The sequence below is a fragment of the Chamaea fasciata genome, unplaced genomic scaffold (genome assembly GCF_029207755.1).
Source record: "Chamaea fasciata isolate MVZ Bird 193981 ecotype frontalis unplaced genomic scaffold, bChaFas1.0.hap1 SCAF_2, whole genome shotgun sequence".
Lineage (NCBI taxonomy): Eukaryota > Metazoa > Chordata > Aves > Passeriformes > Sylviidae > Chamaea > Chamaea fasciata.
The window spans coordinates 16884114-16898025 of record NW_027094087.1 but is presented as its reverse complement, the minus strand read 5'-3'; the positions used below and the strand labels follow the sequence as shown (position 1 = coordinate 16898025).

The window sequence follows — 13912 nt, the reverse complement described above, 5'->3', positions numbered from 1 at the left end:
ACATCCAGAGGGGATCCAGACTGGCCAGTCTGTCCTGCTCCCAAGCATGTTTGTTACATAATTAAACTATAGTGTCCAGGGAGCGTTGTGCTTCTCACAAAGGGTTTTCTCTTCTGGAAGGTCAGGTAGTGCAGACATGTGTTGGTGAAAATTTCATTAACTGTTGTCTTTCTGGCCAGTGTGAAGCATATAAGCTTTAACATGACTAAGATACGGACTGAATTTCTTACCTCCTTTGCAGCCATCCAGATCTGCAGAGGTGAGGTTAATGCCTCTTCTCTGTTAACTGCTGCCATAGGTACACAAAAGCTGAGACCAGATAAGGGTTTCAGCAGCAGCACATAATTCTTAAACTGGAAATGAGTCTTTGAGGAATTGTTCCGAACTGGTGCTGTCAATGCTAGGGTTCAAAATGAATCTCGTGTAAATGTGGGTGTTAGTAAAAAGCCTTGCCTCTTTGTGCTGTAGAGAAGCACCTTACAAGGTATAAAAGACTAACTGGATTTGACAGTTTTGCTGACAGCAGAACTGGCTTTGGTTTCTCATGCAGCAAATGTGAGCACGATGCCAGTACGTCAGTCATGTGCCAATCAGCCCAGCACACTTTACCCTCATAGTAGGAGGTATTCAGGAGATGGCAAGACTGCTAAAATCCTTTATTTCAAGTACAGATGTAGTATTTTCTGGCAGTAAGAAGTTGCAATACATTTAAGATGAGCTCTTTAAATGACAGAGGCAACTTTATCATTTTAAACTGATGACCTGTAAAGCCTAAAGCAATCCTGTTCTCAAAGCTGAACAAATTTATCTCTACCTCCTTTGGCAGTAGTGCAACAAATATACTGACACTCATGACTCAAGAGCACCTTCTTTTTGTTTGGTCCTCTTCACTGCTATGCTAGTTGCAAGAGTATTGTGTGGACATAAACCCATGCAGCAGCCTATTCAAATAAAGATATAATAATAGTGATTTTTTTGTTGGGGTTTTTTTGTAATTATTATTTTGGTTTGGTTTTCTTCTTTTTTTGTTCTGTTAGGTTCTTATATTTTATCACCACCCTTTGCATCAGGAATATCCCTTCCTGTGGCCAGGTAATAAAATGCCAGCACCATGGGCTAATACAACTAATGTGCACAAACTGCTGCAGTTCCTGGAGACCACACTTGGGGAACGAAGTCGTTATGGGACTTTCCATGTATCCCAAGCAATTCTCACACCTCGAGTGAAAACAATTGCACGGCATCTAGTTCGTGGTCTGAAGAACACACTTGTTCATAGGTAAGGACTTGTCTTGGTTTTCTCAGTTCTTTACTTAACATGTCTTGTGTTGAAAGTGGCACTGAACAAGCAAGAGACTAGGCAGTGTTTGCTTAGGCTTGCTGAAAGCATGCAGTTTCGCTCAGTACTGTTGTTCATGAGAGATATTTGCAATCATTAAAAATAAAGAGTTAGTACAAATAATAAAGTAACAGGATATATATGTGTTTCCTAGTAATTGGAACATTTTCCTGAATGTGATTTGATTGTGTAAAATGTAGGATGAATGTGTGGCTTCAAAGCAATGATTCATTTCAGACTGGCTGAAGTTGAGTTTAGGGGGGTGAAAAAAGCTTGTGCCACAGAGGAAAACTACTTATTTCTGGACTTAGTTTTGCATTTGTTTTGTCCATACAAATGTCTCATTAATTTCAGTAATGGCCAGAGATGTGTGGCCTAGGGCAGTATTTTACCTTGTATTTTTATGGGGCGGTGGGGGGAAGGTTTTCCAAAAATTAGATTCGCCATTTGACTTTTTTTAATACCACTGACCATTGTATAAGTAATTTTCCTATGAGGAAGGTCACTGTAAGAGGGTTTTGATTTGATTAGCATGGAGCACCAGTGATTTTTATTAGCATTAACAGCATGACCAGGATAGTTCCATATGATTCATTTTATGGAATTATCACCTTATAGCCCATTTGCTAAAAATTACCAGAACTGTAGAAGTCCTCTTGGATATTAGGAAGAAATTCTTTACTGTGAGAGTGGTGAGGCCCTAGTACAGGTTGCCTGGAGAACTTGTGGATGCCCCATTCCCTGGAAGTGTTCAAGGCCACGTTGGGTCAGGCTCTGAGCAACCTGTTCTAGGGGAAGGTGTCCCTGCAAACGGCAAGGGCTACTGGAATGCGATGATATTTAAGGTCCTTTCCCGCCCAGGCCATTCAGTGATTCCGTGAATAAGAATATGGCAGGTTAGGTATAACCAGTCCCGTTCCTGTTGAGGCGTTATTCTGGCACAAGCCCGGGTAAACCCGCCGCTGTTGGAGTTTGGTGTCGGGGCCGCGCTCGGCACCAGGTGGCGCTGGGGGCCCGCGAGCGCCGAGCCAGGACGGAATTCCTGGACCGAAACTGCCAAAGGATGGTTGCGTTTCGTGGAATGGGCGAGCAGCTCTGTTTCGAGGGTCTCCTGGCACAGACCTGTGCGCTAAGCCACCGTTAGCGGGAAGCCTGCTTTCAAGTCCATCACTTTCCTTCATCCTTACCACTTGTTTGCAGTCAAACCGAAAGTTCCAAATAGGTGCTGTTTGCATAAGCACGATTACTTGTGTGCGTTTGCACAAGCTAGCTGATATGCAAATCTGTCTCTGCAGGTTTTTTTGTGTATGCCTGCCTTCTTGTATGGAAATTTTGCCCTGAATTTGAATATTTAAGTGTTCTTGAGCTCTTGCTAAAGGAGACTTTAAACAAGTCACCCTTAGCTGGCTGGAGTCTGGTGTGTCCCCTGGCAGTAATTATGCCTTCACTCATAGTTCTTGATAAGTTTTTCTTTTATTGTCCTGATGCAGCAGGAGTGAAGTGTTTTTTAAGTTTTTTGGGTTTGCTTTTTTCTCTTCATCATCCTGTTAGCTAATTTGCTAGCCTACCACCTTCTCAAATAATGTACACGTGTTACAGCACTAATCTAAATAATGCTGACATATTTAGCATGTGTCTAACTGTTGATAAGCATGGTGTTTCATGTTAGAGTGCAAGAAAGATGGTGTGGACTTCTGACTTGCAGTGTGTCCAAGAAATTACTTGAAATTTCTCCCTGTGGTAGAATTTCTAATTTCATTTAACTCAGTTCCTGACACACCTCTCCTTTATCCAGTTATAGTGATTATAGCAGGATGTTCAACCACTAAGGAGCTGACAGCTTCATTCTAGGTTTAGTTTCCCTGACCTCATTGCTCTGAGTGGGTCTAGAGGCTGGAGAGACTTTGGGAGAAATGCAATGTGCTGCCTCCAACAACTTTTTTCCTGCCCACCCTGAAGCAGAGAAGGGCATGGGAGCATCTTGGGCCAGGTATAGCCTTGCTTTGTGTTACACTGGTCTGCTGTGAAATTGAGCATTTGACTTAACATGTGCTTGGGTCAAAACAAACCACGGTGGAGAAAATTGTAGTGCAGTGTTAAATCCTGAAGCACCAGCTGCCCAGTGAATATAGAGGGGTCTTGTATGGCTGCTAGTTGGGATTGATGACTGACCAATATGTCTGTTTGATAGCTAATGACCATGTGCTGTGTTAAGCACTCGTCTCATCAGCCAGTTGCATTTAGGGTGACAGCCAGGCCCTGATCACAAATATGAGATAATATATTTTGTAAACAGCATGTTGTGTTTGAAATGAGTACAGTATGTATAGAAAAGTGCCTCTTTTAAAGTGTTTAATTGTCTTTATTTCAATTTCTTTAGGAATTTGCCCATGATTTTGAATTGGGTGAAAGAACAGAAGCCTGGTGTTATGGGTGTTAACATAATTACATCAGACTTTGTGGAGTTGGTTGACTTTGCTGCTACAGTTATTGCACTGAACGACCTCCTTTTGGAAGAGGAAGAATCTGACACTTAAATCCTGATTGCTGTGTCCCACTTGTGCTCCTTGTGGACGTTTTTGAACTATGCTAAATGTTTTACTTGTCAAGTGAAACCTACTGTAATCTCTCTTTATGAAAAAAGGTTTCCTGGAGGAAACGTGGTTAAACATCACATACAGCCAGGTCCCATCTCCTGGAGCCGTGTGGACCTGAGTGAGCCCAGTGCTGTGTGAGTGCTGCTGCGTCTGTCTGTCTGTCTGTGCTCTGTTTGGCTGATCTGTGCACACACATCTGCTGCCAACAGGGGCTGGCCTCTGGAGCAGATGTACCCCATTGTGGTGCACATCTCCCTGGTGACCATGCTCCCAGCGCCTCTGCGAGTGCATCCTGCCCACTTCCATGGCCAGGGCTCACTCCAGGGATTGCTGCTGATATAATGGCAGCGTGACCAGAGTGGCATTGTTCTTGGGCCACCACTGGCATAGTTGGGCTCAGCTGGAGGCTGCTGCTCTGTTCATTATGCTGTTTTATACACTACCTCTGACTTACTTGAAGAGACAATACTGCTGTTCAGGGAGAAGCTGTTAACACTGCGTTAAATATCCAAACTGTCCTTTGGGCCTAAGAGGTGTAGGCTTGGCACAATCTTTCTTCTTGACCTCTTTATTTTACTTTATTACTTCAGTACATTAATTGTAACCGTGTTTAAGTGTATTTCTTTTGTCATTAATTTGGAGAATATTTCAGTCCTCAAATTTTGAGGATTACAACTCAAGTCTGAATTCCTGTTTCCTGTGACATATGGGAAACATTAATTTTCCTGAATTCCTGGGACATTTAGGAAACTACAGCATAACCTTTCTCTTTTACCTATTGGTCACTTGCAGTTTTTTAATCCATCAGATTTTCTTTGGGGACAGTCTCTCACTCAGGCAGCTCTTCTCTGGAAGGAGGTGGGCTAAGTGAGGGCTTGCTTGATATTCAGAGAATGGGAGCTGACAGGGACTGCTCAAAGCCCAAATATTGGATCACTGTGATTTGTGATGGGACAATGATGTCTGCAGTCAGACCTGAAAGCTGTGCTTGTGGACAGAGAGACACACCTATAAAGGGAGAAATTTCTCCAGCCTTCACCTGCTTGTGACAGAGTAAGCAATAATTGCACAAGCACAGCCAGGTGTTAGTTCTGCTTCTTTCTTTAGTCATACTTACTTTTGTGCTGGTTCACAATGAAATGCGACCATGTATGTTTAAGCCAATGTAATCATATGTTGGTACTTATCAGCACTTAATTTACTAGCTGATGGTCTGATTTATCTTCATTTTTTTTTTGTTTAAAAAGGCACAAAAGGGATTGATTAGCAGATGAGACACTGCTCAGTCATCTTCCTGAGGCAACAATTGGTGCACTAATTATTCACTGACTATGAATTTTTATTTATCGCTAAGCTTATTTATTATAGAATGGATTGTCTTTATATTTATTTAATTCAAAGGAAAAATTCATCCCCAGATTTATTTTTTATTTTGTTGTTTTATCCTGTGTCTGCCATCATGGTCTGACAGCTGTGAAAAATCTCAACCTTCTTTCTTTGCTTGTCACAACTCAGGAGAAATGTAAAGGTTTGGAAACCTTCCATGTGAACCCTGTCCGAGGTCAGAGCAGACTGTAATCTGATTTATCTGTTGTTTACATGGCTTTTGTTAGAGTTCCTTGAATTTTTTAACTGAATCATTTCTCGAAGAGAGTTGGGAGTGAGGGAAGTGCCTGTCGCTCACTGTCTTTCTCCTTTCCACTTGTGTCTCAGTGATAGGAGATGAGTCATAAAAATCAGGGTTTGGGAACTATGTTAAAATTTGTTGTTTAATGCTCCCTTTTAAAACCACAGCAGAAGGTTTTTATTGGATTTGTTCTGTTTTGTTTCTTGTTAATGAAAGTGTCAGAACCTGTTTTGAGCAGTTCTGTTCAGTCTGCAAGTTTATTTAAAATACCTGGATTTTCCTTAGCTGAATTTTATGTTTACTGCTACTTTACTCATGGCCCCAGCTGAAACTCCATGTGGGTTTGGTTTCGGTGGATTTCTTCTACAAATTGTCTTGGTGGTCAGTTGGGTGTTAACACCAAGGTTTGATCCCTGTATGGATCATTCATTTGAGAGCTTGATTCGTGACCCTTATGGGTTCCTTCCAACCCAGAATATTCTGTGATTCTGTAACTTGACTTGAATACCAGTGAGGCAGAAATAATACCTTTGCAAGGTTCCCTGCAGAACCAGAAGACAAAGCAAAGTGAAGTGAATATGATGTTTGTATTTGACCCTTAATATATTTTGTACCATATATATCTATCTGCCTCAAAAGAGACTTATTTGGCTTAACCAGTATTTGTATTGTGTATGCACAGTAATGACTGGTATTAGTCCTTCTGCTGTATTTATTTGAATAGAGATGGGATGAGCTCAGGGCTTTGGTTAGACATTTTTAAATGCAAACTCAGAAATTTCTCAAACATATTTGCTGTTAGTTCTTGCCTCTTGAAACATGCTGGGTGTTAAGAGTGTTAGCAGGGGGAAAAGAAATGAAAAATAGATTTAGTATTAATGGTTAAGTTTGTGTGGGGGGAAAACATTTCTGTAAGTTTGGCCTGTTGGAAGAGACTTGTGTGTCATTTCAGAGCCATGCTTGGTGGTGTGCTTCCAATGTGAGGAGCCTGACAGTCTTAAATGGTGAGTTGGGCAATTGACAGGATAACACTTGTCCATGACATGACATCTCCCTTGGCTACTCTGGGCAGCATTCATGCTGGTGTTTAGAATTGGTCCTAAGGTTGTCTGAAACCATCCTAAGCAATATGAACTACCTTTCCTTCATCTATTCTCTTACACAGAGAAAAGCTATCCATATAATAGGCTTATCTTGCTTACTCAACACCAAAACATATCCAGACTTCCTGATGCTTTGCAAAATGGAGCTCATCTAGGCTTGGACTTTGGGCTGTGGACTCTATTTTCCAGCATTACAAAATTAAAAGGTGAGCTGGGCAGGAAGGGAGGATCAAGGAAGTAGGGCAGTAGTTTGTATCCAGTGCCCACATGGAAGGTGTGGCAGTGCTTAGCCCAGTTCTGGGCAGCAGAGCGGAGCAGGTCTGGCAGGTGAGTGACAGAGCTGCAGCTCACACTGAGGCTCTTGGCCACGTCTGGCCCCTGAGCAGTCTGCCTCTGAGATCAGCAAATAACAGCCTGCAAGGTCAGGATGTGTGAGCTTGAGGAGAATAAAGATGGGTACAGGAGAAGGCAGGGGGTTCTTACTGTTCGTGTAGATGAACATCTGGTGAATACAGCAGTTTTAGTCTTGTTTATATATCCCCAAAGCAGTAGAGTTCGCTTTTAAACAGACTGGGAAGAAAACCTCCCTAGAAGAATTGTTCTGACCTCTTGACTATTTTGTAGCTGCTGGGAGAGGAGAAGCCAGAAAACAAGCAGCTGCTTGAGGCAAAGAACTTAAACTGTGTATTCTTGAATAATTATACATATGGTTTGTTACTATGGATTCAGGTTAGTTATACGGTGTTTTTATGACTGTTGTTTCTCTTCCTGGTGTGCAGTCCCTGAATGCCAAGCACACTGGTGGCATTCCTCTGCTCACACTGATTGCTGCTATGTGCAGTTTAAGGGCATATTTGAGGCACAGTAGACTTCTGTGTGTATCCCTGATGGCACATATACAAAAGGATTGAGGGGGGCTGGGCTGATGGGAAGTAGTAGATGTTTGTAATGGAGCACCTATGGGTTTTTAGCCTCTTACTGTGTCCTGTAGGTGAAAACAAAAAGGAGTTAGTACTAGATTTTTCAGACTGACAAAACTGTTGGGTTTTACTTGGGGACTACTGTCATAATATATTAAACTATGTAGGGAAATGGTGGAGTCACCATCTCTGGAAGTGTTCAAAAATGTGTGGATATGGCACTTGAGGATACAGTGTTTTAAATAAAACAGCAGTGATGGACTTGATGGTCTTGGAGGTCTTGTCCAACCTTAACAATTCAATGATACGGAGTAGAAATGCTGGCTGCAAAAAGGCCCATATTCTATTAAACAGCCTCTTTGGAGGAAAGAATAATAGAGAAATGGTGTCTTTGCTCCTAACGCATGCTGAGTTTTGATGTTGTTGGTACTGACTTAATTGAATGATGGAGTTTAAAAAGCACCTGAACTGTAAGGTTGAAAAACAGTTTTGAGCGGGGATTTTGGCTCAAACAGGAGAAGGGCTTCTGCCAAGATGCTCATCTATTCTCATCTGGCCAAGCCTTTGGAAATACTTTCTTTGCATACCTGTCTCAGGTGTCAAGAGTTCATTGATGCATCATTTAGCTGACCAGGGCTTAGGACTTAGATAGAGGACATGAATATTTTGATTTAGAATAGGGTTGCCTTTGGAATCTGACTGAGCACGTGTGACTTGAGGTTTACTTGAATATGCAGTATTTAATATGACGTCCATATGCTGTTTTTGTAAGACTTTCATCTTGACTTGGACACATAGTTACCAATCCCTAATAGGCAGATTTTTTGGTCAGAGGACCACTGTTCGGGACAAAACTTCAGGCAAATTTTCAATGCTAGTTAAAACACAGAGAAATTGTCTAATGTGGGGAACAGAACTGACTCAAAAAATTATTTGAAGTGTAGATCAGGTCTAAATGCAGTCCTTTTGGCAATGAAAAATAAGTTGTTTTTTTTTTCTTCTTTGACAATTTTTTATTCCAGCTTTGGTTTTTAGTTCAACAGATGGGTAGAAGAAGCCAGAGCATATGGTGAAGAGCAAATAAATTTTATGCTAAGGACCTGTATGTAGGACTAACTGTGGTAAGAGTATGGTGGTTTACTTAATGACCCCTTTAAAGGTAATACTATCGGCTCTTTGGTTTAGGTTGTTAAATCAGTCTCTATTTTGCATTAAAAATAATCAGTCCCACTAATTCAATACATTTGTTCTGTTGAAGTGTGTTTACTTCTGTATGTGTATTTATTTCTCTACAAGTCTTACCAAGTAAACTGTTAATTGTAGGGACTGGAATAGGAATATCAGCTTTAGAACTGTGTGCTGAATCTGCTTATATTTTATATCCCTGAATATTTATGCATTGTGTGTTGTCTGTTTCAACAGTACTTCTCTTACTCTCTGTTAGACCTGTCAGACCATCTACATTGAACTGCAGTGTATTCTTAATTTTGAAAGCAGTGTTGATCAGTACATCCTATTTAAAAATAATTTAGATGGTTCTTTAATTTTTCTCAGTGTCAAATGTATTTTCCAGGTGGATATTTTTTTATTCATACTGTGAAAGGGTGCAGAGGGGACCAGGTGAAGAGGAGTTACAAATTCTCAGTATTTATTTTGTCCAGTTTGTCTTCTTTTGGCAGTGTGTGCTTTACCCACCTGTCTGATTCAATTTTGTGAAACCAGGATGCCTCATCTGAACTGCAGATAAATTTGGGGTTTACATCTGTTTCTTCTGCTTTATATCATTGGGGGGTTTAATCCTGAAAATAAAAAGTAGAACTTGAACTAATAATCCCTGTGTGTTCTGTACTGGTGACTGTTTTGATACAGGATGATTACATTGTGAGTCAACTAACATCAGTTGAGCTCAGTAATTTGTCTGATGCAGAATGGTGTCATTGAAGGTTGGTTTGGGATTTTTTTGAGGTGCTACATCTTGCTGCATTTGTCTCCTAAGTAGGCAGACCCAGACCACATCCTTATTATTAGGATGTGCTGACAACTTCTCAGTGCAAGTAGTAGTGCAAAAGGATTAAAATCAGTGTGTGCTTGCACTTGTATGTACACAGAGCTAACATCTTTGCCTGACTGCACTGGGACAAAAGCATGCTAATCCATGGATCCAGTTCTGTCCTGGAAGGCAAGTACAATTTCTGTGCAGCCTCTATGCTGTAAGACAGGTGGTGAAGCTCCATTGTAATACTTGATCAGGAAACAAAGCATTGATAATGATTCCTGGAGCCTGGGCTAATGTGAGATGCTTGTAACCTAGTGAGATCAGACACACCCTTCCTTTGAGTTGCTTTCAGCGTGCCTTCTTGAAGATGTGGGAGTTCTGTGGGTCGGGAGAGGGAGAGAATGGATGGCCCTGATTCCCTCATTTTTTCAGACAATGGTGACTGAGCGGGAGCTATCTGTAGATATTTTTTTTTTTTAATCCCAAAGTTAGAGCTGGGAATTCTGAACTTAATTACTACCTGTTGTCGCAGACCTCGAAGTAGGTGTTTTCAAACCAGCCTTCATTAGCAGTGACTCAAACAAAGCTAACCATAGGTGTCAGTAACATCTGCATTGTGCTCAAGGCAGGGAGTGTGCTACTATTTTTTTCAGAATATACTTTTTAGCACGAATCTAAAGTGACTGGCGTAAGCTGCCAGTGTGTAAAAAGTTGATGGTTAAATAGCTTGGAGTGGCACTGTGGCTTTCACCCCCTACCCCCTATATACTGTTTCCCCAGGCCAGGAAGATTTTGTACCTTAGGGGGGCTTCAGGTGCAAGAGTGAGCATGATTTCATTGTATTGCTTCCCCAGGGGATATAATGGAGATTTTTTTTTTTCAGTCTGTGCCTTTAGTAATGCTGGACAAGGTCACACGTGTATGTACATGCACATATATGCATGAAGCAAATTGTTATTTTGAAAGCATGTAATGGGACTGCAAAAAGTAGAAGCATGTCCTGTGACAAATTTATGCACACCCTTTATACCCAGTTTCGCTGTTGCCACAAACCTGTGATTAGCTGTTCAAACAGAAACCTGAACTGCATGTGTCTTACTGTTTACCTCTTAAGGGATGCTGCTGAACCTGCATGCAGTTCTTTTAGCCGTGGAGGATAAACTTCTCCATGCTATCTGAGGAACAGCCAGTTTGGAACCTGGTGTATGCTGCCAGCTGCTCTCGTTCCACGTCTAGCTGGAAGGTGAGCAAAATGCTGGCAGGCTCTGGAGCTGAGTAATGGTAATGTCACTGATTCTTCTCATCAGTTAGGTGACACACCAGGCACTTGCATCAGACTAGAAGAGTATTTGACCCAAAATCCTCTGTCTAATTTAAATGTACTAAGTGGGGTGAGCTTGTCATGCTCTTGGGTGAGCAGATGCTGGAAAAAGAAACCAAGTGAATTTTGAACTACTGCTGGTTAGTGATTCCAGCTGCTCTTCTTGGGGATCAGGGTTTGATCCACTCAGCTGATTGTGCCACTGCCTGAAGTCAAGACCAAGTGGATTCTTCTGGAAAAGATGGTGAATGTGACCAGGACCGTTATCAGGTAACTTGCTGTATGGATAAGCTATTAATACAATAACACTGAAAATCAACTTTCCCTCAGTTTAGGGATTTGTTTAAATTAAAAGCAAAATTTGCTTAGAGTAGAAAATGGCTTTTGTTTTTGTTCTTTCTTGTATAGCTCTTATCTGCAGTAGTAATAAGAATACCTTGGAGGAAGAACTTCGGGGTGGTGCAGAGTCTGCTCAAGGAAGAAGCTTCTGTTGTACACATAGCTGTGTAGGTTTATATCTGCAGGTTAAATAAAAATTTGGCCTTAAAGTCACTACTGTTCCTTTTAGCAACCAATGTGAGTGCATGTCCATGGCAGAACTGCTTACATGGCCAAATTTGTGGATTAAAGTTTCCAACATAATCTGTGGTCTGAAATTGCATACAGCTATAAATTGGGTAGTATGTCAGAGAGGTGAATGCTTCTCACGTCTGCTTTGAGGTTTTTCTGTTCTCTAGAGTTTAAAAGCAAAACAACCCCATTTTTTGCAAGATACAATTCCTTACCCTGGTTTCTAACCTAAAACTGGTGCAAGGGTTATTTTCTGCTGCCTTATCTGTTGTGGGCAGTTTCTCAGTGGAGGAAAGGAAGCAACTGGCAGTTCATTAGGCACTAGAGCATCAAGGGAGCTTAGCTGGTAGCTGCATAAAGTGGGAAATGTATGGTAGAATGCCAGCACAGACTGTCCCTTTATGACTGAGGCAGATGGATGAACCTTTTAAAAGGTTCTGGTGGGTCAGGAGATGCTGGACACTGTGTTGGTCTTCATGCAAAGGCTTGCAGGTTTCAGTGAAATGGCATAAAAGCTTGGCTGGTGTGTGTAAAGCCCAGATGGTATCTCATGCTTGGGTTTGAAACGGTATTTTCTGTTTGACCAGAGTTGCAGGTGCCATTGTTGTTTCATCTCTGTTGTAATCATGAGGAAGTTTTGATACAGTTTGTGCAGATGCTGTTTGGGTGGCTCAGCAGAGGGACAGGCAAATGGCTGGCCCAGCCACATCCCCCAGCCCCTCACTTTATACTGTGGGACAGCACCTTTGGCACTTCAGGTATGTTTGCATCTCTAATAGCAAATTCCTCTTGGACTAGACATTTGTGAATGCAAAATACAAAATAAATTGAGAGCCAAGTTATTTCTATCGTGTTTCTTCTTGCAAATACTCTCTAAGAAAGGGAAAATAAATCCCACAGTCTAGGAGGTGTTTCTCCCTGCATCAAAATCATCCTTTGGCAGATCGGGTGGAGAAGAACATGTTTATTTGGTAAGGTCTGTGTAAATGAGAATTAAAGGTGGTAAAAATATTTTTCTTTAATTTTTTTACTGAACATTCATCTTTCATTTTGCTCATAGCAACTGAGCAAAGGGTTGGATTTTGATATTCCCGGGTTTTCTTCCTGCTTGAAATTGCAAAACTTAAAATTACGAATGCAAGAAAGAAATAAAAATCATCAAGACAGGCTGGAGCAGTGGAATGGGAGGAGGAAAGGTATGCAGCAGTGATAGTGCTGTAACTTGCCCTTTGGAACAAAAAATAAAGATCTTGGTTTGGAATGCTTTTTTTTGAGACAGAACAAATTATTACACCAAGTTCACTCTTTGAACCACATCCAGTACAAAGTTCATTTGATACATTAAATGCAGTTCCACATTTGCAAATATGCTGAATGTGATTTGATTGCTTCTTTTGAACGGCTGCACTGACAGCAAATAACATACGTGCCAGGCCTTTCTCCCGAGAAAAATAACAATTGCTAGTATTTCAGCCTAAATATCTCAAATGCCAATAGTTATGGTTCTTTATTTCTGCTTTTCTTGAAGGATCATGACTTGAACTCTTAGAAGCAACTAACTCATCCTGTGTGATAGCGGTTAGTGCTGGAAAATGTGCTTTGGTCATTGCCAGAAGAAAAAAATAAAGAAGTGTGTATTGCAAAGATAATACCCTTCTGGCCCCCCATCAATCTGTCTTGAAAATTGCCCTTAGTAACGGGGTTGTCTGAGGATCAATGACACGGGCTCTCTCACCAGGCTCACTCCTTTGCTGCACACCACAATGACGTACAGGGAGAGATGAACTGGTATTTCCCAAGGCTGGTTTTCCCCGTCTGCTGGGCATGTTCACTGTGCAGGCATGCACAATGCTGGCAAAAACACTTTAGGCCAGATGTATCCTCCCAGGCTTTAAGAGCCAGAATGAATTCGAAACTCAGTGTAGGTTTCCTGAAATATGTCCACAAAGGAAGAGCAAGGCTGCTACAAGAAGAGTTTACACTAGCAGAGTCTATGTAATTTGGAGGATCCTAGAAATTCCTACCAAATAATTGCTTGTTTACACAGTACTAGTACTGGAAAAAGTTTGGGTGGTGCCAAATTGGGAAAGATAATTGGGATTGTTCAGCCTGGAAAGGAGGAGGCTTGGGGTGACCTAGTTGTGGCATTCCAGTACTTGAAGGGAATCTGAGAAAGATGGAAAGGGGCTTTCTACAAGAACATGTAGTAACAGGACAAGGGAGGAATGATTTGAAACTGCTAGTAGGTTTACATTAGATGCTAGGAAGAAATTCTTCACTGTGAGGGTAGTGAGGCTCTGGCTTCTCAGAGAAGCTGTGGCTGCCCCATCCCTGGAAGTGTTCAAGGCCAGGTTCAATGAGGTTTTGAGCAACCTGGTCTAGTGGAAGGTATGGAAGGGGGACTTGAAACTAAATGTGCTTTAAGATCCCTTCTACCCC

At 41.5% G+C, this 13912-nt stretch overlaps 1 protein-coding gene across 3 annotated transcripts in view; it reads left to right on the top strand.

The window, feature by feature from the left end:
* The window catches only part of PLCXD2 (phosphatidylinositol specific phospholipase C X domain containing 2), a 51989-nt gene that overhangs the window by 14977 nt on the left and 23100 nt on the right, over positions 1-13912 (top strand). For 2 of the 3 annotated variants that reach the window (XM_066175033.1, XM_066175025.1), the window contains exon 3: positions 1038-1279. In XM_066175033.1, coding sequence (XP_066031130.1) covers positions 1038-1279 — 242 coding nt within the window. Of the gene's footprint in view, positions 1-1037; positions 1280-3719; positions 5577-13912 lie in introns of those variants that run through there. The other variant, XM_066175017.1, reaches the window with a different exon arrangement.